This window comes from Stegodyphus dumicola, chromosome 10, assembly GCF_044657685.1.
Source record: "Stegodyphus dumicola isolate Sdum_Otavi_A_Nest chromosome 10, ASM4465768v1".
Lineage (NCBI taxonomy): Eukaryota > Metazoa > Arthropoda > Arachnida > Araneae > Eresidae > Stegodyphus > Stegodyphus dumicola.
In genome coordinates, this window is record NC_140777.1 from 183,363,410 (window position 1) to 183,389,533 (window position 26,124).

At 34.5% G+C, this 26,124-nt stretch overlaps 1 protein-coding gene across 2 annotated transcripts in view; it reads right to left on the minus strand.

Annotated features, from left to right (window-relative positions):
- Positions 1-4,225: 4,225 nt before the first annotated feature.
- The window catches only part of slo (calcium-activated potassium channel slo), a 514,476-nt gene continuing 492,577 nt past the window's right edge, over positions 4,226-26,124 (minus strand). For both annotated transcript variants that reach the window (XM_085825984.1, XM_085825983.1), the window contains 3 exons: positions 20,689-20,883; positions 9,358-9,525; positions 4,226-8,290 (listed from right to left, as the gene is read on the minus strand). In XM_085825984.1, coding sequence (XP_085682110.1) covers positions 8,216-8,290; positions 9,358-9,525; positions 20,689-20,883 — 438 coding nt within the window. In that variant the 3' untranslated portion in view covers positions 4,226-8,215. The remainder of the gene's footprint in view (positions 8,291-9,357; positions 9,526-20,688; positions 20,884-26,124) is intronic.

The following is a 26,124-nucleotide window of genomic DNA, read 5'->3' on the forward strand; positions in this document are numbered from 1 at the left end:
TGCCGAAATAGTTATTTGTTTTGAACTTGATTTTTAGATAATCCACATTTAAAATTTTCAAGAAACAAATGGTGGCTGAACTAATGGCCGAATTTTAGAAACAAACACATTAAATATAATAATATGTGCATCTCCTTTTTTGCTCTCTTTGTGTATTAAAAGTAAGTTATCAATCCTTCTCTTGAAATTTGCAGTTTGGTTAGCCTTCCCCCCCCCCATTCTCGTACAAAACAAAATCTTTTAAACCTTTTTTTGTCTCTTTACTAAATGCCTTATTCATCATTTACAATTAAAATAGTAATAGTCATCTAGGCTAACCATTTAATATATCTATATTTCTTAAATACCATCGATTGTTGTGATTCAACTTTTAATCTTTTTTTTTCTTTAAGTACATAAACTTTATTTTAATGCTATTTGTATCATTTGATGCATCTTCTTCTAAATTTATTTATTATTAGTTAATAATACTTTCATTCAAATTTCAGACTGTTTTCTCTGACGTACTCATTAAAATAAATCTATCAACATAACTTACCATCATGAAATTTTGTATAAATATTTTTTAATGGGTTATCTGAAAAGTCATGATGCATTTTATATGTTCTTTAACCTTGTGATGGGCATCTCACCTTTTTTTTTTATCTCTTTTTATCTCCTAGATGAAAGCTGAAAAATTCCATTTAAAATACATACAATTACACCTTTTAGTTCTCTAAATGTATAACAGATGGCAGCACTAGTATTCATTCATGGAAATAATGTAAAATAAAAATTCTTTACAGGTCTAATTTTGAAGCAGTTTTTTTTTTATTTATTTCTAATGCAATTTAAATCATCTGAACAACAACTTTTTTCATATATATTAATTAAGAATGGTTGAAATTAAACGGTGGCACCAAATATGTCCCACCGTGCATCTAGGAATTGCTACTACTAGATGGCAGCACCATTCAAATAGTTTTAAATTCAAGTGTCATGCTCATTTTTTATATGTTGATAATGCAAATTTGTATTTTTTAATAAATTTCAATAATGTTAAAACTTAAAAAAATATTTAGTATTTTTTCCAAAAGAAATGAAAATTAACTGTGTAACATGAAATGTCATTGAAAACTGAATGGATATATGAATGTGGGTTTACCATAGAAAAATATCCTAAGCAGAGGAAAGAGAGGTAAAATGTAAATAAACATGACGGCCTTCTAAATATCTTCCTTTTCAAACCTGTAACAAATAAAGTACTGGAGCGAAAAATCTCTGTTTCAAATCTATTATGAAATCATTAAAAAATATCTATCTAAAGAGTCGTACAGAGAGCTATTTTTTTTAATTTTTTAATTTTTTTGAAAAAAATATTTTTAATTTTACGAATATGATCAATATTTTCTAGATAATTATTCAAAAACGTTTTTTATATCTTGCATTTTTCATTTGGTTGCTAAAACTAGCACTTTAGATAAGCATATTAGGAGAATTTATGCTGAGGCAAAGATGCCATTTTACTGCTCTAGGTGCCCGGTGGAACAAGCAGTATCCCACGATGTGATAAATTACCTTAAAGGTTTACTTTTTTTTTTTTTTTGCATGACATAACATTGTATTAGGGGCTAGTTATCTATTTATAAAGTTATTTTTTCCAGAATTTTTTTTTTATGCACTGAACCTCAAAGGGTTAAAGGTCCTTAATTGACTGATCATTGCTCTTTATGCAGTATATAAAAAACAATGATCAGTCAGTAGTATATATCCTGTTTTATTTGTTAACTTTTTCACTTTCTTTTAATGAGCTTCATAATTCCTTATTCATAAAAGAATGTAGCTTTATTAGTGAAAACTGAACAAGATGCTGATTTATGGCCTCATCTGAATTGAATGTTTATACCACAGAAATTTTGAAGAGAGTTGAACAGGTGAACACCTGTTGTGGTGACGAGGTTTGAAGGAATAGTCCTTACATAGCCTATGTGTGTTGTAAAAGGCGACTAAAATAGGTATCCAGAATCCAGGGATAGCTGGGTACCTTGCCCTTGGGGATTTAATCAGGGGAACTGGTCCTCAAGATTGGGGTTTGGGCATGAGGCTCAGCCTCACCCCATGAAAATCCTATTGTTACAAAAAAAATTTGGAAAAGTCTGCTGTTTCACTTATGCTGTTTCATTTTTTGTAACATGTTTGTAATGTTTTGTAACCTTAGACCTAGATGCATGTTTTGTAACCTTAGACCTAGATAAAAAGAAATTGCTCCAAGTATGCTTGGATGGACCAAATGTCAATCTTAAATTCCTCAGAGATTTGAAAGAAAATTTAGCAAGTAATAATGACTGTCATTTATTAGATATTGGGTCCTGTGGTTTGCATGTCCTTTATGGCGCCTTTAGAGCTCGGCTTAGAGTTACTGACTGAAATGTAAGTGCATTGTTTAAAGGCATGCATAAAATATTTAAAGATAGTCCTGCTCATCGAGCAGATTACATTGCCATCACTAACTGTGTGACTTTTCAGCTACAATTTTGTGAAGTAAGATGGAGCAAAAACATATCTGTTGCTGAGAGAGCTATTGATATTTTTCCTCATGTGAAAAATATGTGTAGAATCATCTGTACTGCCAAAGGCTGTATCAATTGAAAGGACTGAGAAAAGCTGTTAAAGATAAGCTTCTTTTGGCAAAAATCTCTTTTTTTTAACTGTTACGGAGTTCCACATCCATTTCTAAAATAATTTCAGACAGCTGATCCTATGTGCCCTTTTTTGTACACGACTAATAGTTGAAAGAAGCCAATTTAAGTACAACTTGATCAAATAGATTTCTTTATTAGGTTTTAAGTTCTGTACGTCTAGTGAACTTTCATGTGAGAAGAGGAGAGGTTACTGCATATACTGTCTGAAAGTGAATGGATAAATCCCACAGTTAAATGTGCACTTTAAAGATTTTTTTATTCTGAAGTAACGTTGTTTGGAAAGTTAGGGAATTTCATTCTCCTTTTTGAGTGGTAACCCTCTTTCAAGATAATTAATGCTGTTAATGCAGATTCATCAGCATGCTGATTGTTGAAATGCTTGAAAAGGTTGTGGTTTAAAATTGTAGTTTGAGAATATTTTGCAATATGAAATGTATTGTGGTTTTTGTGAACCATTTTTTTTTCTTGTTGCGCAAGTCAATCCGTAAGTACATACTTGTCTTTCTATCGCCTTTTTTTTGACATATTGAGTTATTACAATTAATAAAATAATAATTTGCAGAAAATCTTCATATAATCAATAGATATAATTTATAAAGAAAATTATTCATTTCTGCATCAAACCTATTGACTCTCTCACTTAGACTCTGAGGTAGCAGAGTATTTAGTGATAAATCAAGTTTTAACCTAAAGGCTGATTCATGATGCATGTGCAGTTACTGAGCCTCGAGGACATACACATAATCTCAGAAAGAGGTTTTAGCTTGTAATGAGCTCTCAAGGTCATATACATTTCAGCATACATTGACAGCCATAGCTGAAGTTTATAGGGGTGTCATTCCAAGGTTGAGTATACCTTCACATATACTCAAAACTTTTAATACAGTAGATGAGGTTTATAGGCATGAGTGGCGTTTGATGCCGAGTTCCATGCAACAGATAATAATATATATACTCAAAGGTCTAGATCGGTTCTGCAGTATTTAAAAACAAAGCTTATCCTGTGGTATTAACCAAGCATATCCTTTGGAATCTAAGGGCCCACCAGTGGTCGAGTGGTAAAGTCGCTAAACACTGGTAGTTTGGTCCGAGGTTCGAATCCCACGAATGGGCTGGCTGCATGGGCGTTTTCGTGGTTTTCCCCATGTGTAACGTGTATATGAGCCACTTTCCCTTAGAAAATCCTCCACGAAGGCATCCCTCCCCTTAGGCAGATATACCTTGGGACTTTGCCATAATCACACATACGCACACCTTTGGAATCTAAACCTCACTGAAGTTGTATGGAACATTTCTGGCAGGTTAGGCTACAGTGCTTAACTCCATCACGAACCACATGATAGCTTTAAAGAATTTGAGAGACTTGATTTATTAGTCTACAAACACTGCATACCTTGACTAATCTTCACAGAAAATCATGTGCCATGTTAAAACTTCTGCTGTAAGACATATCTTGCATATTTTGTGCCAGATCCAACCCTCCTTTTTTTAAAAATTAAAATAATTATTTTGTGAAAATTTTTAAAAAGTACAACACAAAAAACTGTTTTTAATATAAACTTTATTATAAAGGATTTAAAGCACATAATACCATGAAATTCGTTTGTTATTCAAACTTATCAATAAAATTTCTCCATCTGGAGAACCATAATTTGTCACAGCGAGTACAAGCAACAGTGAATATTTAATCTTTGAAAAGAACCAAGCAATAAAAAAATTCCCAAATCATGGATAGTTGATTTACATTAAATTTGTATGCCTTAAGGTTATATATTTATCTGTATTTCAGACATTTAAAGCACAAGAACAAAAACAATATTTTGCATGTGCTAATTGTTTTCATAAATCTGGAGCTTCGTACCCCTCAGAAGCAGGAATTTTATTAAGTAAAGTTTATGCTTTTATTTAAAACAACTTTGGTTTTTCTTTGTCAAAATAAGCAATATTAATCTGAAATTGTTTGACAAAACTGAGAGTTAAATAATTTCATGGATCTAAAGTAAAAGGAAAATAATCTATAAATATATTTGCGTAATAGATGCATTGACAGGAACCAAAAAAGCTGAATTAAGTGTTAATACAAATGGCAGTATGTGATTGTAGAATATTTTGTGAATACAGTAAAATCCTGCTTAAAATTGAAGTGATGAGGGAAAAATAATAATGTTAATTTGGGAGGCTCAAAAATCATTTAAATTTTTTTACATCAACTTTATTGTTTCATCCTGTAGATGTAAATATGTGTTTTATAGTGAAAGTTAGTGATCTCATTTCAAAGAAATGTAACATCTCTCTGTAAAAAATGGCACTCATATGTATTGCTATGAAACTGTGGCAAGATGCATATAGGTAAGTGTTGCACGAAAAAATTCCAAAAAAGATTACTCGTATTTAATTGCGCGGGTATGTAAAATATATAAATACAAATATCGAAATACGCAGATATTGGTATACAGTTGCAGTGGTATGCATGCTTTTAAAAATCTTAGCTGTGTTTATTTATGCCTTTAATTGTCAAAATTGAGTCAGATATGTTTGAAAAGGCTCCCTCATCTGTTTGGGATTTTACTGTATTTTAGAAGTTATAACTTGCAAGATCTGTGAAGCTATTATTTTGCATTTATTTCTGATATTTAAAAAGTTCATTAATGTATTTTAACCCTCTGAGCACCATGACCAGCTTTATCCAGTCATGAGATTTTTGGTCACTTGTTATATATTAGCTTATAATTTAAGATGTTTTGCTTCTTTCTTCAATGCCATTTTGATGAATGTAAGTTTATGAAAATAGATACAATAGGTAAATAAATATACATATTATTTAGCTAATAAAGGCTCTTTAAATGCAGGTCTTCATAACAGATCCAAAAGCCCATGCCACTCAGAGGGTTAAGTGATAATTTTATTTTTTCATAACAACCTATCAAAATTTCATGAATTAAAGATTAAAGTTAATTACATTTGAAACATTTAAAGCATATTAATGAGACATCAAGCCTCCAGTTAAACTTCAGATTTTCTTTAAATTAACCACAAAATAAAAACCTTAGTAAAATTGGAATTTTCTGAAAAAGTGGAAGCAATTTTTATGTAAGTTATGTTGCATATTTTGTTAATGCTATTAACTAAGCAATTTGAATTTAAAAGAAATATTTCTTAAGAACTAATTTATTTGTATATTTTGTGTTTAAAACCTCTCTATTGTAATAGTTATCTTCCATGTAGAGGACACTATTATTTATGCTTTAATAACATTGGAATTTAATTAAAAAGAATTTGATTAAAAAAAGAAATGTTCAGATTTTAGATTAATTTTCCAAAACTGGAAATCTATACCATTAATAAAAATAGTAAAAGACATACAGGTAAGAAAACCTTTTGTAATTTAAAATATATTTTAACAATATGATTATGAACTCTGGAAATTATTTCATTAAAGTTGCATCTTATCTAAAACTTGCAACTTAAAAAGTATCAATTTATTAAGTTACAACTGTAATGAAATTCATGCATAATATATTAATTGTAATAATATACTAATTGAAAATTACTCTAAATTTTATTTGAAGTTGTAGTTATTTTTAAATCTATAAATTTTATGAATTTATTTTTAAATCTCTATAAATTTTAGCATTATTATCTATACATTTTATGCTTCATACAATGCATTATTTAAAGGTTTACTAAAATTATAAAGAAAAATTCTTTTTATTGCAAACTATGAATTGTAATGAAAATTTCTACAAAATCCATAATTGCGAACAAACTGTTATACTGATTTTTACTCTGCTTTACTTCAGTGCAGTTATTTTAATCGATTCTTTCTTCTAAATTTTACCTACTACTAGAGGACACTATTATTTTATTACATAAAGAATTCTAAGCATTGATATTGTATTGCAATTTATTAAGCATTTCACATGCTTTCAGTCTGCTACTTTTTACAATGTGTTAATGTAATTATTTATATTTCTGTAATTTCACAGCAAATTTACTTCATTCACAGTTATCTCCTGCAAAGTGTTCTTTCCAGTTCCATAGTTTCATCATAAAAAGCCAACTTTAAGTAAAAATGCGTTAATTTCGTCATAATTATAAATTACCTTAAATTAATAAATGCAACATTTGTAATAGTTATGACTGCTGATTTGAATTCATGCAATTGACTAAATTACAAAATTGTTTATGAAAAATATGCTTATTTTTGGTCACAATATGGCAGGAAAATGAAACAATTAAGTGGTTAAAACAGTTTTACATTTCATATCTTTTTTTAATAAATATGCTGTATTTAAAATCATACAGAAAATATACAAGCATGATATCTGTTATTATCCATTATTTCAGATGGTATATTAAAACATCCTTTTACTTATACTTTTTACATTCTATGCTAAAATTTTTTACTTTGAAACTTTGTAAAACTTATTTAGAACTCCTGCTTCTTTTTCATTAGCATTCAGTATGCTTAAAAAGGCTTTTCGCATTTCTGCAGACAAACACTTATTAATCCATAATAAAACAAAATATTTTAAATGATTTTGTACTTGCAAAATTGACTATATGGAAAAATGTTTTTATTAAAAAGAAGTGAATGTTTGAAAATTTAATGTGTAAATTTGAAACTAAGCTGGAAGAGAAATGTTGAGAGATTTGTTGAATAACTGAAATTAAATGTGCAATGTAGGAACAATCTATTCAATGCTATGTGTTCTCTTTCTGCTACAAATCATAATCATTGATGAAGTAGGAAACGTGAAGCTAAATTTTTCATCAAAACGTTTCTAGGGAACTCTGCAGCATTTAGAACTCTTACAAATTTTTAAGTATAAGAAAGAATCTCCACCCCCTTTTCTTTGAGTTAAGAAAAATTATTAATTTATGCAGAATTTAATCTTAAGTTCTGTCTTCGTAGTTATGTGTTGCATTTAGCAAGTTTTACAAATATTATGTAAATATTGTTATTGATATGAAACACTACAAAGTATATGAATGTGACTCTTGAATGTGACTGCGCAAAGAACTTCTAGTCTCTCGAGGTAAATTCTATGCCAAATGATTTCAGCCTGATTTCCGTTTAAGACACATGTGGGTGCCAAATATCATCCGCATCATATGCTGAAAATTTACAAAGAAATGTTGTCCAGATTAACAACATAATGTACCAGATAGACATGAAAAATATTTATATCTAAGCATAAATTTTGTGTTTATGTAGGATATGTAAGTGCTTCGATGTAAAAGAATGTGCCAACATTAACAACTTTCCATCAAAGATGGAAGTGATCCTTTCTTGAATCCAAGTTAATTAAACGGAAGCAAATGCCAACCATGTATCTTGGCTGAGATATTGGTGAGTTGGTTGGCAATGCACAATGTGGCACCTGCTTTGCAGAAATTAAGGCGGAAAACACATCAACCCGAAGGTGGTGTTGGAAGCGGCGACGAAAGCTGAGTTTTGAAGTTGTGGCTTCAGTTTTTGTGTTTCAGAGGAAAGTGTAAGGCCCATCCGTCAAGGCGCTGCAGTACAAGAGTCAGGAATTGTCGTCTCTCTCTCCTCGATTCGGCTGGTATTCTAGGCCAGGGTCGAACTGCATCAAGACGAATATCTGGTAATGAAAGAATAAGTAAAATTTTATTTTAAATGACAGATTTCTTCTTAAAACAAAATCTGTTGAAGAAGACTCATTCATGATAACATGGAAATTATAATAATACAGTAAAATAAGTTACAGTTTGTTCATCTACATGAGTTAAAACAACAAAAATCCTTATGCCAATTTCCATGACCTAAGCAGGATCTGGTTACCTAGCAAATGAAGTTTAGCTTATGCAGGTTGTGATGGAAAAGCCTTTATCTGAAGTTTCTTTAGAGTGTGCAAGAATTTTTAGAAGCTTCTTGGTAATTACTCTGTGAATTCCTCTTACCAGTAATAGAACCTTGGTTCATTGTTGCTGGTTGAGACAGCATTGGTTGAAAGCATCGATGACCTTGCTCAAGTGCACAGCAAGAGATAGTCTGATATTACAGGTGCAAGAAGAGGCTAATAGACAACTATTAATGTCCATTTCTTCTTGAATCCAACCTCCCAACCTTAAGAACTACCTACTATACCAAACAGCAACTTGCATTAACTGTTAATGGATTAAGTTCATTCAGTTCCTCCAACTGAAAAGAGTAATACTTTCAAGAATTACTGAACTATCTGCATCTGCTGTCTTGCTTGTATAAAAACCAGAATTTATTGCTGGTATTAATAGTCATTTGGAAGATGGCACTGGCAGAAATGTATGCAATACTGCTGCTGTTCTTTTCTCTTTACATGTGTCATGCCATTTTCATTCTCAAAAAAGGAAGCTTTGTAAGTGCCAATTTGTTTTTTGAGGTTTTTGTTTGAAATAAAAGCAAAAGTTGTATCTGAAAGGCAAAGCAAAGCTCTGCAATACTCTGTCCTTTCCTTAGTGTAAGACATGACTAGTTTGAGCATTTGTCTAGTTTCATTTAACCAAAATTTTCATTTCAAATTAAATTTTTTTTTGACAGTTTGTGTGTAGATTTAAAAGATGGTTTTTCCAATGATGCTAGCATGACAAAGATTTATTTTCAGAAATTTGAGAGGAAGAAATTAAACTAATGCTCTTAAACTAGCTATATTTCAAAAAGATATAAAAGTACCTTATCTGAGGGTATGAGTGGAAATTCTGTTGGTGGATTTGTTATCACATAGCGCTTGGTGGAGGCTTCAAAAGATGAACTGGTATCTCTATACCTATAGAGGCCAATGCAAAGCATTCCATAATTCTTTAGTGCTGCCACAAAAACATCACCATATTTTCCACCGTCCTAGAAAATAAATAATAATTTTATGTGGTTAGACTACAAAAATATGTTCAACAAATCCTCAGCTTTTTGCGAATATCAGTGAGAGGTTGGAGAAGTTGTTAGGATATATATCAGAGTTCAGATCAGTGGGCTCTGGATGAAAATTAAATTCCAAAATGAATAAACAAGTAGTGCCCTAGTAAGAACCCTGATCACCAGAGGAAAAAATTTAGAAATTTCTAAAATAAAGTTAAGATCTTTAGTTTTAGCAATTTCACTTCCTTTCTTACAATGATAGTATACAAAAAGGTCAGTAGACGAACCAGAGTTAGGCTCTTCCGCACGCTTGAGTTCAATGATGTCACTTCACTTATAGAAGCAGGAGAAACAAAGACACAATTACATTTACCTCCCTAAGCCAACAGCTGATTTAGAATCAGAGTATTAACCAGTGATGTCAAATGGTCAAAAATTTCTGGTTGGGAAGACCGAACTTTATGGTAACTTTCGATGTACCTGGAAACTTCGTATGCAGTTTTCCAGATGCATCAAGATATAGATTGAATATAAGAAAATCATCTGATTATCAGTTAGAATCCACTTTGTGAATTCTAGTTTTCACGTGTATTTGAGTTGTGTTTGATGTCTCAGGACATCCAAGGTTTCTCAACTAATCTTCGGATACTTCCTGTTTATTCTTTAACTACATGCTGGCAAATTTTATTTTCCATACAAGCTGTATCATGAGACCAAGGCTTTCAGTATTTATTTGGTGGCACTTCTTGCTTTATTTAAGACTTCCCTGCCAATTTGCTATGAAAATATCATAAAAGATTTGAGCAGTCTGCTGCAAGTTGCTTGAATGTGTGATACACAACAACTATGCTGGCATACTCTGACATGACTCGTTTGTATGTTAAACAAGAAAAAAAGTATTATGGCTTTTGTAATTTGTAATGTATGAATTTTGTATGTAAATAATTTTGGTGAAATTATAAAGGCAGAGGTTGCCAGATATTGAGAAATGCCATTTTAAAACCCTGCAATGGATGGCGGCAGTAATGGACTTTTTTGATGGAGGACATAAGTGGAGTTCCTTGCAATATGACCATTGATACAGAAGCCATTGTTACCATCATCTGAAGAGATCTTACTGATTAAATGAAAGATAAACTCATGTAAGATCCCACCTTGCATTACCTTTGAGACAGTGTCCAGTGATAAAATGGACATTAATGGAAAGGTTAATGCGAACATCACATTTGGAAGTGCTGCCTACCATTACATGGCACATGTGGCAAATATTACAGATTCTTGCATTTTCGGATTAGACCTTTTAAGAACCTATGGAGCGTTATCCTGGTGAATGTTGCCAGTGTAAGTGATAATGTGAATGAAAGTCATTAGGAAAGACGAAGTGGTTGTAGCATGTACTCCAGTGATCTGGGTTAAATAAATGAGTGGTCCTGCAATCTCTGTGTCTTTGGAGAGCCTGACATCAGTTATTATATCTCTCCATGGTCAGCCAATCAGCTGCCTCCTTACTGCAGAGAAAAGACAGCAAAAGAGACAGGCTGGCAGTTAAAAGCTTGCAGTTGTCTGAAGAACTTCGGTATGGTGGTTACATTCGAATTTGAGTTTGGTTTTTAGCCAGTGAGTGAAACTTCTAAAGGGCATACAAGAAAGTGACATTAGAGAGTCTTCAAGTCCTTGGGCATGTCCCATCAGCTTGGTCAGAAAGAAAGATGTTTTAAATAGATTTTGCTCTATTGCTAGTTCAATGAGGTTATGAAGAAAGACAGCTACCCTCTTCCTGGAATTGATGATATTCTGGATGCTCTTCCTGGGTACAAGTGCTTTTAGAAACTTGATTTACAGAGTATGTTGGCAAGTAGAGGTGCATCCTGATGACCGAGAAAAGACGACAATTATTGTGAGACAAGGACTTTGGCAGTTCAAGGTGATGCCGTTTTTACTGTGTAATGCGCCGGCAACATCCAAACACCTCGTGGTGACTGTTTTGAAAGGTCTTTCCTACGAAGCCTGTCTGATATACCTGGATAACATCATTGTCGGAGAGAGTTTTGAAAAAAATCTAGGAAATGTTAGAAAGGTGCTTCAGAAACTTAAAGAAGCCAATCTAAAGTTAAGTCCTGCCAAATGCAAATTATCCAGACAGGAAGTTACTTGCCTTGAATACATCATCTCTGTTGAAGGTGTGTGTATGGATCCTGAAAAAGCGTAGGCAGTTAAAAACTGGAGACGCCCCAAAACGTTCACCAGCTGAGAAGTTTCCCGGGGCTTTGCTCCTACTATAGGAAATTTTTAAAGGACTTTTCCTGTCACAAGACTTTTTCACAAACTGGCAGAAAGTAAGCAAAAGTTCTTGTGGACAAACAAATGTGAGAATGCATTAAACAAATTGAAGAAAGCTTTAACATCTGCGACTATCTTGATGTATCCTCAGCTCGACAAACCATTACCAGCTTGACAAGGATGCAAGCAATGACAGCATCAGTGCTGTTTATTCCCAAGAAATAAACGGCCAAGAAAGTGTAGTGGCTTACCGAGGCATGTGCCTGTCTAAACCAGAGAGGCATTACTGTGTCACCGGGAAAGAGCTGCTCGCCATAGTGAAAGACGTAGAACATTTCCATTATTATCTATACGGCAGAAAATTTCTGCTCTGCACGAATCATGCATCATTGGCCAGGCTTTTAAATTTCAAGAATCCTGAGGGTCAAGTAGTCAGGTGGGTACAGAGACTCCAGGAATATGACATCACTATTCATCATCGGAAGGGATCATCACATGGAAATGCTGATGCTGTCCCCCAGAAAGCTGCCGATATTGTTCAGCAATATTGTATGGCATTCGGGATTCGGAAATACAGAAGACTCTACAAATGGTGAATGTCAAGGACTTAAAAAGTGCTCTAGTGTTCACCATGAAATTTGAGGCAGCCCAGTAAGCAATTCTCAGAGATCGCCACCCAGTCAGAGCTGCTCAAGTACAAGAGCCTGTTGATCAATTGACTGCTCGTCTAAACTATTTAACTAGACAAACCAATGCCTTGAGGCGGAATAGGAGTGACATGAAACAAAAGTGCTGGAACTGTGGTACCGAAGAAACTGAAGACACCCCAGGGTACAGATATTAAGACAGGGAAACTAATTAGTGGCCATCTCATAGGCCGGAGGTTGCTATACAATAAGAAGCCTCATTTTAAAGCACTTCAGATTTCTGCCATGTGTAGCGGCAGCATGGACTCTTCATCATGGGACATATCAGCGGGATTTCCTGCAATATGACCAAGATTACCATCATCAGAAAAGATATGGCTCAAGAAATGGAAGGTAAACTTAACTGGATGCCACCCTGTGTTACTCTTGAGACTCTGTCCAGCTAGAGGATTGATATCGATGGAAAATTAAACGTTAACATCATGTTTGGAAGTGCCACCTAACACCACACAGCATACATAGCAGATATTACAGATCCTTGCATACTCATGTTGGACTTTCTAAGGAAATATAATTTTTCCTTGGACTTTAAAATTAGCGAACTGCATTCCACCTCTGATGACATAGCCCTATTCAGAATTAATGATGGAGTGAAATCTATCCACAAAATTACAGCTCAAGAAGATATCGCAATACCTGCAAGAATAGAGTTTTTACTTCCTGGATCCATAGCGGAAAACAAACATTTCCGCTGCGCCATCATGGAATATCCCAAGAACTGTAACAGTCCAAAAGGAGAATTAATAGCCTCAGCACTTGTCGACCTATCGCTGACGTTATACTGGTGAGAATTGCTAGCGTAACTGAAAAGGCAAGGATTATTAAGAAAGGTGAAGTGGTTGCAGCATGTAGCAGAGAGCATTACATTGGACTTATTGCAGAATGCGCAATTAAACAATTAAGAGAGGAAGGCTGCCGAACGTGTCATTCAAGATGTTTTCTCCCCCCTCATCTTCTGACGTCGGTCGAACCAGTTTGACGCAACATAGAATTGATGCCGGTGATCAATCAAGCAACATCCAAGACATCTACCGATTGCTAAGCAGGAAGAAGTATGATTACTTTTAAAGGACATACAAGAAAGCAATGTCATCAAGCCTTCAGGAAGTCCATGGGCATCTCCCATCGTCCTCATCAGAAAGAAAGACGGACTAGATTTTTGAGTTGACTGTCATTGGTTGAACGAGGTTATGAAGAAAGACAGCTACCCTCTTTCTGGAAGCAAGTGGTTTTCAACACTTAATTTAAAGAGTGGGTATTGGCAAGTAGAGATGGCATTTACTACCGGAGAAGGACTTTGGCAGTTCAAGGGGATGCTGTATGCATCGGCAACATCCGAACACCTCATGGAGATCGTTTTGAAATGTATTTCCTACAAAGCCTGTCTGATATACCTGGATCACATCATCATCATTGGAAAGAGTTTTGAAGAACATCTAGAAAATCTTAGAAAGGTATTTCAGAAACTAAAGGAAGCCAATCTAAAGTTGAGTCCCACTAAAAGCAAATTATTCAGACAGAAAGTGACTTACCTCGGACATGTTATTTCTGCTGAAGGTGTGTGCATGGATCCTGAAAAGGTGTCAGCTGTTAAAGACTGGAAACGTCCCAAAAATGTCCATCAGCTGAGAAGCTTGCTAGGGCTTTGTACCTATTATAGATTTTTGAAGGACTTTTCTTCCACCACAAGAGCTCTTTACAAGCTGACAGAGAGCAAGCAAAAGTTCTTGTAGACCAAAGAATGTGAGGATGTATTTAACAACTTAAAGGAAGCTTTAACATCTGCTCCATTCCTGATGTATCCTCAGCTCGACAGACCATTTATTCTCTATACGGATGCAGGCAATGAAAGTGTCGGTGCTGTTTTGGCCCAAGAAATAGACGGCCAAGAATGTGTCTGTCTAAACCAGAAAAAAATTACTGTGTCATCGGGAAAGAGTTGCTCACCATAGTTAAAGTTGTAGAATATTTCCTGCTGTAGAATTACCTCTACAGTGGAAAATTCTTCCTCTGTACAGATCGTGCATTGTTGACATGGTTCTTAAATTTCAAGAATTCAGAAGGCCAAATAACGAGATAGGTACAGGGACTCCAGGAATATATCATATCACTAATATTACATTGGAAAGGATCATCATATGAAAACACCAATGCCCTGCCTAGAAAGCTGCTGACATTGTTTCAATGTACAAGCTGTTCAATCCAGTCATACCTGAAGTTACAAATTCAACATATTCTGACTGAGACCTGTGGGGTGGCAAAGAAATCAGGAATGACCAGTTGGAAAATGGAAGTATTAAACCATGACTGACTGAGTGTTCAAATAGGAAACAGACCCAGGAGGACCTATGACAAAACAGTATTGGACCCTCTGGGACTGGATCCATATTTGAAACAGTGTCATTCACGTACCATGTTTGATTTGGATAATGGAAAGTCATTCCAATGGCAGCTGATACTGCCAAGATCCCAAATCCTTGACATCCTTAAAGAACTACATAGCAGTCCATTTTTCTGAAATGATCTCCTGTTGAAGACTTATGTAGACTGTAGAAGGCATAGAGTTCGAGAGTGCTTCAACTGAAATAAAAGCAAGGGCTAATGTGCAAAAGGGATGCTATTCTTGCAATGCCTGTGTGAGCTGGAAAGGACCTTCGAAATGCAGCCTAGTGAAGCTGCAGTGTTACAATGTAAGAATGCCTTTAGAACGCATTGCCTTTGATATCCTGGGTTTGGTTTAGTTTGCTTAGTTATGTCAAAAGAGTTGAGGGCTATGTGCCTAATGAAAGGGAGGACTTTCTAGGGAAAACTGGCTCATGGGCTCGCTTACACGTGGGGAAAACACCCATGCAGCCAGCCTGTTCATCGAGAGACAAACTATCAGTGTTTAGCGACTTTACCACTCAGCCACTGGTTGGCCTCGATATTCTGGAACTTTCATGATCAGCTGATAAAAATATATCTTCAAAAATGAAAAAAAATATATATCTTTATTGTCATTAATTATATCACCATGTTGCTTGAAGCATATGCTATCCCTGATCAAGAGGCCTTCATGGTAGCAGAGGTATGATACAGCATTGGATTTCCAGGTTGGGAGTGCCTCATCATTTACATTTCAATCAAGGAAGGAATTTTATCTTGCTTTTAAAGATCTCTGTAAACTACTCAGTGTAGACAAAATCAAAGTAATACCTTTACATCCATAGTCAGATGGCATGGTAGAGAGGTTTAATGAAACTGTACTCAATAACCTCTCACTGATACTGCTTTTCCATTGACCTAACACAGTGCTGGCTATTCCCCATCCTTCAATCATGAACTTAGTTTGCCTTGTAATCTGTTGTTTGTTCACCTTCAGGATGCACCTTTATTGCCTGAGGGGCCCAGCACACTAGTAGTTCTGCTGTTAGACTCCTGGCAAACGGGCTGGCTGCATGGATGTTTTTATGGTTTTCCCCATGTGTAACATGTATACGAGCCATTTTCCCTTAGAAGTTCCCCATGAAGGCATACCTTTGTTTAGGCAGATAGTCCTTATGTGTTTTGCCATAATCAAATAAACCAAAACCATTATCTGAAGAGTACATGCAGGAACTCTAAGCGTGGTTTGAAGCGAAGCAAAATTTTACTCGAGAGTGAGTTAACTTGAGCCGCAAAAGATGAAGACCAGTACTGAACGAGGGCTACAGGACATCGATTCAAAGGTGACAGGGTATAGTTATCAATGTAATTTTGGTGAAACTGTATGTAAATGTTGGTATCTCTTGCTTAATGTAATATGAAAGACCTCAAGAAGGCGAAGCTCAGCTGAAAGAAAAAGATTACAGGGGCAGGTCATTTAAACATTGAGATAAATGGCCGAGGGGGCGATGGTTTTGGCAACTAATTTTTGTTGCCAAATTGGGTGAGATATTGCTGAACACCACCAAAGGTGGAGATCTCTGATGCCATTTTGGTCTGATCCCCGTATAACTGTAACTGTTTCAATCCTTAAGTAACTAACTGTGAGGAATCTATGTAAATGTGTATGCTTTTTAGTAATTTCTAGAAATCAAAGGTACTGGAAATTTCTTGGCAGCGTGGAGGGTAACTATATCAGATGGTCAGAGCATCAGTTTAGAGCTGAGTTCAGAGTTTAGCTCGGACTATTGACAGGCCACTGTATGAGCTTACGTATTTCAAGCATTTTGTATTGAGTCATATTCAACATTCTTACTGTTTTGAAGTGGCACCTACTGATTTTGCTCTGTCATACTGAGAAGATCTGTACAAGTACTTTTGAGAAAAATTAAAAGTTCTATAAGTGTAAATTGTTTCTTCTTGGAAAAAATAAAATAAAAATAATCATTTGTTTCTTTCATCTGTTTCCTGTGCATTCAATCTATTACAAACCCATATAACAGAAACTTACATATGTGACACTTTCATACACGTGAATTTGATTCTTAATAATTTTTCTTCCTCTAACTTGATTATTAATGCTGAGCAAATTCATAATAACCAAAGACTTGCTTTGAACTCTCAAGCTGGCAGTAAATTAGATTAAAATCTAATAAATTAAAGAACCTTACCTTATATGTCTATGTGAATATGCACAGTATTATACATGGGAACAAAAAGTATGCTGTTTGTACTGAAAAAATTTTCACCAAAAAGTTTCTTGATGATGGTAATTGCCAAGCAGTGACAGGTAACACAGAACAAAAAGTGCAAGAAGACATCAGACAGTTGTTGTCTTGTCCATATTACATGGAAAAATGGTTGCCAGAGCCTACTTCTAATTCCCCCCCCCCCTCAATTTTGAGGGAGAGCACCCTGGGGGGAATTCAGGGGTCTTCCACTGCTCTCCTCTTCCACCAATCCGCATGAAAGGACTTTTAGCTCGCCATATATTTAGAGTACCATGCTGTACTGACAGTATACATTTACGAACATCTATATCTTCTCTGGGATTCCAACCCGAGCCCTTAGAGATCAACTGTGATTCCAACATTTGTTATTTCGGACTTAATTGTCAGACTATCAATTAACAATGAAGAAGAAATAATGGAACATCTAGGACTCTAGAAACTTGAAGGGAAAATTAGCAGATGTTTATTAAAATTATGTATGTTCAGCACTTACCACTGTTTTAATTAAGTAGTATAATTGGAAGGCGAAAATCTTATTTCGGGTTTACCCTGAAAAGGTGATTAAGGCTGTGACGTTTCTTCCTTCTGTCTAACAACTTAAGTGTGGAGAAACTTAGTGAACAGCTAAGCAAATAATCGTTTAAGTTCAGTTACAGAAACATAAATCTCAAGAAGGTTTAATTTGCTCCAAATAAACATATATAGTTGGCCCCTTTCTCAAAGCCTTCACTGGGGCTTAAATTCAGAAGTGTAAGAAATAAGAATTTAACTAAGAACTAAAGAGATTTAGCCGAAGCTAACACAAATTTAACTAGTTGGTCCCTAAATATCGAATTAGCTAGCGAAGCTTTCAAGGGCCCATAATACAGCCGACCGTAGTAACAGCTTAGAGAGACGTGGTCAAAAGGCAAACGCGCTAATCAAGAACTCTGATTCTCTCTCTTGAAGTCAGTGGACTTCGACTTAAATACTATTCATTTGCATTAAGCACGATTCTAAAAACAAATTCTGGTAGGAAATTGTAAGCTGAAATTAGGATAGATAGGAAAGGAGCTTTAACTTAAAAGTGTTTATTAAAAACTTAGGATAAACCTTACAAGGCATTGACTAAAGATATTACTTATTCAAGAAAAGGATTAATTGAAAGAAAAAAATTGTTCAAATCCACGTATTTTACACTGAAAAGTTCATAAAACTTTTACAAATTACAGTTTTACAAAATCGAATCTTATTGTGCTAAGCTAAATATGAGGCAGACTTTCCACTATCTACCGAAGTACATGAAATGTATCTTAATCTCAAACTTACGAGACTAAAGAATTTCACAGAAAATTTTTTGTATACCTTTTGTTCAGGAAAACATGTAAATAGTAGCCGAGCTTGCTTTAAATACCAAAGTCACAAAAAGAACACACACAAAACTGGAAACAGTAATTTTCGACATTAGGGAAAATATGAACTTAAAAAGCACAAATAGATATTTACCAACACAAATTGTAGGATTTCCATGCATTACTGTCTGAGAAAACATCTGAAAAATTAAAAATTGGTGATATCATGAATTGAAATGACAAACTAAATACCTTAAACGGAAGGAAGTCGAGGAACTTTTGACGAAGTTTATGAGTGAATACAGGGTTTGTTCAGGAAGTAGTAGGACTGATTTTTCCCCACCAAAAGATGACAAAGGAGGGGGATGTTACTGTGCTTGTTGGGTTGTGAAGGATCATAGCTACTTTCAAGGTGCCTTGTCATCTCCACAATGAATCATTTGTTAGATCAGTGTTGCGCAGTGAAATTTTGCATCAAACAGAGTGAGATCCATGACATGATCAAGACTGCTTATGGGAGTGAGGTCGATCAAGTGTTTTTGAATGGCACCAATTGTTTCAGGAGGGAATTTGAAGTTGATTTCGGAAGAGCAAGTTGAGGATGAGTAACAGTCAGGACGCCCTTCAATGGCAAAAAGTGACCAAAACTTAGTAAAAAAGCAAAATCTTTTGAGCTCCGTCTGCCTCGGACTCAGAAAACGAGTCGCCCTCGCCTGTCCAGCAAATCGCTTGACCATGGAGGCTTTCATTACAACAATGTGCGAGCCCAAATTGCCTTTGCTGCCATGGACCTCCCTGACTAACATGGCATCACACAGCTTCCTAGCCACTCCATAGCCCGGAAGTCGCTCCTTCAGACTTCTTCCTCTTTCACCAACTGAAAAGGGTCACGAAAGGAGGCACCACGACTCGGTCCAGGCCATTCAAGAGGCCGTAAAGAAGAAGCTGAAGAACATTCCAGTTTCTGCATTCAAGGGAGCCTTCAGTGATTCGCAGAGTCACCGAAGGCACTGTGTTGTTGCAGAAGGGACATATTTTGAAAACTATTAAATCGATGTGTAAAAACCGTAAATAATTTTAAAAAAAATTCAGTCCTACTTCTTTCCAAACAAACCCTGTATGCACTTTTTAGAAACTTTTAAAATGCAAAATATGGCATTGGAAAAAACAGAAAGTACCTGCAAGGCACTTGGATATTCCAGTGACTGTGATTAAATTTTCATCTTATTTAAAAATACTCTGGCGGATTTTTTTATTTCAATTTAATGACAAGTAAATGAAACAGACGATTTATTCAATTCCAACAGATATGAAATTTTATGTAAGTAAATTAATATATTGTATTATCATTAAGCCCTGACGCTAAAATTATGTTATTTTTAAGGGTTCTATTAACCTCGAACTATAAGCCTTTCTGTCCATCATGAGATGGGTTCTAGATATATTTAACATGGACTTAAAAGTCAACATTTTTATATAGTATACAAATAAGATGAACACTTTAGTATAACATGAACAAAATAAATATAATTTTCATTAAGTTAGTAATATAATATTTCGCCGGTGTACATCGTGTAACATCTATTATTGTGACGCTCTTTTCTTCTTCTGTAATTTCGACTCTGTGTCACATGAGAGAAAGGTGAAAACACATGTAATTCGGCTAAAGAGCACATGCATGATGTTCATGAAATCATCACACTTTCGAAAGAGATAACATTAATGGCACTGTAAACTTTGTCAGAGAATAAATAATACACTCATGACCTAAGAAATACAAATCGCTTTATATATTCCAGATTTTGTTCCCTTAAAATTAACTCATTCAATTATGAAATCAAACACAACTGTCACCCAGACGGTATAGTGGTTAGGGGAGTCTACTACGGTACCAAAGGGCCTGGGTGAGACATGGATGCTTGTAAATGTATAGTGTTGGTGCGGCATGGCTGCACTCTAAATATGTGGCGAGCCGAAAGTCTTCTCGTGTGGTTTGGTGGAAGGGGTGGGAGATCCCCGGGATGCTCTTCCTCAAAATTGGGGGTGGAAAATAAAAATGTAACACGGACAAGACAACAACAACATCAAACACAACTGGAAGGTAACTGGAAAACGATATGTGAAAGAAGATAAAAAGAGAAATACTATTAGGCTAAAGAATTCTTCAAATTCAATTTTATAATGAATATTACTTACTCCATAGCTGGCCAGTGGTCCGTCCGAGAGCGATATCTGGCCAACACGACATCGGTCTCTGTTGTTCAGGGACTCTGGAGTGCTATATCCCCCTCGAAGTCCAGCTCCTTCTGCAAGAATCAGTTCTAATTCTGGCGTGGCTCCACCCGTAATCAAGGAACGAATCAGAGTTAGGGCATTGGCGTTGAAATACGTCTGAAAAGTGAAGCATATAAAAATTTATTTTGGAAACGTTCAGATAATTCCATGTTTTGCAAAACTTCTGCGTCGAGATCTGACGCATCTAGATGTTGATTCACAATATTTTTTCTCAGCATAATTTTTCAATTCACAACAAATATTAGTCATCTGTAACTGCATCACACTATTAATGTGGACATCCCATAGCTTGTATTAAAATATAAATGACATTGCCAAAAATTAATTAAATAAAGAAGAAAGTTGGAATGTTAATACAAAAGTTGTTCCTTGGGCTTTAGAAGCATTATTAGTCCAAAGGGGCTTTGTCCCTGAAGGACTATTGTTTTCGTTTTGCGATTTTGCGTCGGACTCATAAACGTCGGTTCACTTTTCAAACTGTTGCCACAAAATGTTAGAGTCCTGCATTATATTTGAAGAAATTAAATAATGAAAAATCTGCATAAATGATTGTCTATTTCTCGCATTGTGATAAAACAATGGTACATAGAGCCATCGAATTTTGAATGACGAAATCCTACTGCGAATATGGGCATCTGAAATCCCAAATTTGGAATTTGTTTTATTATAGATTTTATATTTTGTAAAACTTTAACGAATTTTTAATTTACAAACTCAATGCTTTAAAAGCGAGAAATGGCAACGTTATATATATAAAAAAAAAAAAAAAAATACTTTTATCTCCAGCTCGCGAGACTGTGTATATCGGAAATTCTAAAGATATGCTTAATTTAACATTATTTTGCGATATTGCTCTTGAACTGAATTTTATGGTGCAAAGAACATGATATTTAATAAATAAAGGTAACACTCAAAACGTTAAAAAAACGCCCCTTTGGACGTAATTTAAAATCTGAAACATTTCAGATTTTTTTTTTTTTTTTTAAATTTGTAATGCTATTTTTATATTTTGCAGCATTTGTTTTATTAATTTTTCCCGTTCCTATGAATCAGTTCATACTTACATAATATAAAGAGATATAATGTTAGCTATTATTACAAGGTGATTAAAAATATTTGACAGAAATACAGAGAGAAAGGGGACTGAAATAAGCATATTTTGTAATAGAATAGGTGTGAAGATGATACATCCCGCTGTTGAGCGAGAAATAAAAGTATTCCATTTTTGTAAATTGTCACTCTCAGAATGGATTTTGAGCGGTATGATCGCCACAAGAACATAGAGACCCCTGACATGCATTCTGTGTATGGGCCAGCAGCTAAAATGTAGCGGATACTAAAAAAGAGGTGCAGTGAAAAATTCTCCTACGTCTATTGAGATTTCTGCCGCTACCCCTATAGACAGAATACATGCTAGTGTGCTCCGAGTCCATGTGGCAAAGCATACCGCTCGAAAACCACATGGAGAGTAACGTATTTACCACAAAACAGATTTAATCAGCAAACTAAAGAGCAGGAACCTGATTTTAAGGCAATTTTTGTAATTGCAAATATAAATGTAAAAGAAAACAAATCATTTTATGATGGAAATTATTAAAGTTATGTCCTGATATTAAAAACAAATTTGAGAATTTGAATTTACCTCGGAGAACCTCTATAAGATGATTTGAGTGCATCGATAAAAATTTTAAGTGAGCAATTATTATCGATTTCTCAGTTCATAATATGAAACTCCATAGCTGTGGACGAAAGTAATGACTAGACAAGCATTGTATAATTCTAGGCGTGGGCGCACCTCTAAATTTGAAATTAGGAAGACCTCCTTTTGGGGGGATCACTTCAAAATAATGGAGGCTATATGTTTACAAAAAGTCAACAATTTTTTTTTTTTTTTAAAAAAGAGAGACTTTTCGATATAACAAACTGGCAAGTTTCACAATCGATAGAGCACTAAGTTTGACAGGGAAAAGTGTTGGTGCATTAAAGAAAATTCAGTCAGGATAAATATTGCGAAAATTTACTGTGATTAGAATTTAATTACTGTTCATTGTATAATAAATCAACGCACATTCTGTAAACATTTGATAAAAGTTGAAACATTTCACATTTTGCAGTATTAATCTTGTAAATTTAATACAATCAGGAGACCATTAACACACAGATGATTCACAGTTTAGATGAGTTAGATTACTTAAAACATAGACAATTCGTCAATTTCCTTGCGACTTATTTACAATATCGATTATTATAAGCAGTTTTAAGAATCTTCACTATGAAATGAACACCTATAAAACATTATTCATCTCATTAAATTATTTGCTGTTAGAAACTTATTAGTCCAAAGGGGCTTTCTACCTGACGGACTATTGTTTTCGTTTTGGGATTTTGCGTCGAATCCTTCGGACTTTGTTTTACTTTTCAAACTGTTGCCACCCAATATTATCACCTGTATTATATTTGAAGAAATTAAATAATGAAGAATCTGCATAAATGTATGTTTCTTGCATTGGGTGAAAACCAACGGTACCTGAAACCATCCAATTTTGATTGACGTAATCCTACTGTGAATATGGGCACCTTGGAAGCCCACATTTGAAATTTGTTTTATTATCGATTTCATATTTTTGTAAACCTTTAACGAATTTTTGATTAACAAACTCGAGGATTTCAAAGCGAGTAATGGCAACGTTGTACAGAAAGAACATTTTTATCTCCAGGACGTGAGACTGTGTATTGGAAATTCTAAAGAAAGGCTCATTTAAAAATTATTTTGCGATCTTGCTCTTGAACTGAATTTTATAAACCATAAAGTGCGAAGAACATAATATTTAATAAATAAAGGTAACACACAAAATGTTAAACAAACGCCCCTTTGGACGTAATTTAAAATCTGAAACCTTTCACATTTTCTTTTCCTTTAATTTAGAATTCAGCTTTCTTGACGATAACAATTTATATCTAAAAATATTAATTTATTTGTGGCCATCGCCTTTTTTCCCCTTAATCCATAATGTACCTCTTTGGTGGAAAAGTTTGTCCACATGTCATCAGAAGCAGATCTCATGGGAAGGACTTATATTGTGAAAGAACTGCAGTATTTTCTTAGGATATAAACTCAAATTCGTGTTATAAAATTATTGGATCATCTCATAAATAATGCTTTCTTTATATACTTATTTCATTTTTCTAAATTAAGGTAATAATTTTTTTTTTTAAATTTAATATATGCTGTCCTTCATCCTCTGATATAATTTGATACTTTATAATAGGACATTCAAGGTTATTTTATGCTACACGTTTTGTATCGTAGCTATAGAAACAACAGCTGCGGGAAAAAAGACGACTCGCTTTACCCCCCCCCCCCCCATTTTATTTCCGTTTGATATCTCTTTTCATGAAAAGCATGCGGATGAAGGCTTGACTGGATGTATAGTCGCAAACATTGTGAAAAAGTGAATGCTGTCAGGTGACGACACAGACAGATTGCAAATGAGCGGCGGGCTGGCAATGGAATAGAACTGCATATTTTAAAGTAATAGATTTATATCGACCAATAGTTACGATGGGTTTCCACCAGAGTTTTGCAATACTTTCTCGTCAAGCGCTGCGGACCTTCCCAAAAGAAGCTTGTCTTCTAGTCTGTAGTTTTCCGCTAGGAGTTTGTTTAACACCATTCACTGTAGTTTATGCTTATTGCCCGATTCCCTATACTACATTTTTATTCCCATTAATAATTATCGATTATTTTTTAATTGAGTTCATAAAGCAAAATATGTCGAATGTGCTCTTCTGACACTTCCAATTAGCTTTGAAAAAAATAATTTTGGAAATCGAACTGCATTTTTCAAAACTTGCACTAAGAATTGAGCTACGAAAGATAAAATTATTACCAGCTTAAATATCAAATTAATGCAGGCGATTTATCCCTCCTTCTCCGACTTTTAGTTCAACTGAAACAAGTAATATAAAATAAATGTCTTTAGAGTAAATTCCTACTTATGTCAACAAAGAAACATTTTATTTTAGTTACTTTTTTTTATTAAAATGTTTTTGTTTTCTAATTTATGAAGCTGATGGTGATCTATAATTTCTCATTCTATCCATCTCTTCTAATGCATTATTGCAAGGAACCTTTCCAGCGAGTTTCGAGCAGTCCAGTTCTTCAATTACTAATGTTCCATCTAATGATTTCACACGACTCCAGGCGACATACGCTTAACCTGCTGCAAAGAGTTTTCGTCCTAGATATATTACTGCATAATCTACACTGCTGTTTATTTATTTTAATCAGCGAGGGACATTTTAAAGGGTTATGTTTTAAAACACATATTATTATCACGTATGAACATAGAAATATGAGGATAACATAGAAATATGAGGAGAATTTTCGCTACATACTGGGACATTCCATCCGCTTCATCCGACTCTGTAAAACTACAATTCTTTAATTCCATACACTTTAAAAATCTCTATAACTCTGTCTTATTGTTGCCACTTATTTTTGCTAAATATTACAGTCCCATTGATCACAGTCATGTACTATTGTTTATGAAATTAATTTTTACGCATGTGAGAATTCCAGTAAACGGTCATTATTTGTAAGTCTTATAATACAGCCTATCTTGAGTTCCGATAAACAGGAATCAACAAGTAGGAACTGACTTTAATATGTGAAAAAACTGTATTAACATCGAGTGTCATCCACTCCAAGTTTAAAAAAATGTGGTGGATGAATAAAAAGTATTTTATTAACGACTGAAAATTTGAACAAGATATAGTGAGAGTGTAAGCTAATAGTAGGAATTGGAAAAAAAAAAAAAAAAAAAAAAAATCGCATTGTTTATAGTAGGATGATCCAATATCAGGAAGTTCATATATCCCACTAACCGTATTTAGTTTGAATCTATGTGAGACAGTTTCCATAGTTTTCTCTTGGCCACCCAGATGGTATAGTGGTTAAGGGAGGGACTTTACGATAAAGAAGGGCCCAGGTTCCGAATCCTGCAGACGGCATGTTTGTAACTGTTCGTCCCCCTCCTGTGGAGCGGTGTCAAAACACCTGGGCCCTACCCCAGATAGAAAATTTGAGCTGTTCTTAATTATGCAGACCAACAGTTCACATTAAAGTGCGAAAAAATGAATAAAGAATTTAGAAGAGTTAGCAATTTGTAAAAATATGAAGAAATATACTTAATGGTTGTAAGTTGTGCATCTAGAAAAACATTCGAGCTGGTGACTTGAATATAAATAATTACAGTAGATTATAACATGGTAAAGTGCAAAACTTATGGTGACAAAATTAATTATGAAAAGATTTACAACACTGGTAAATTAAGG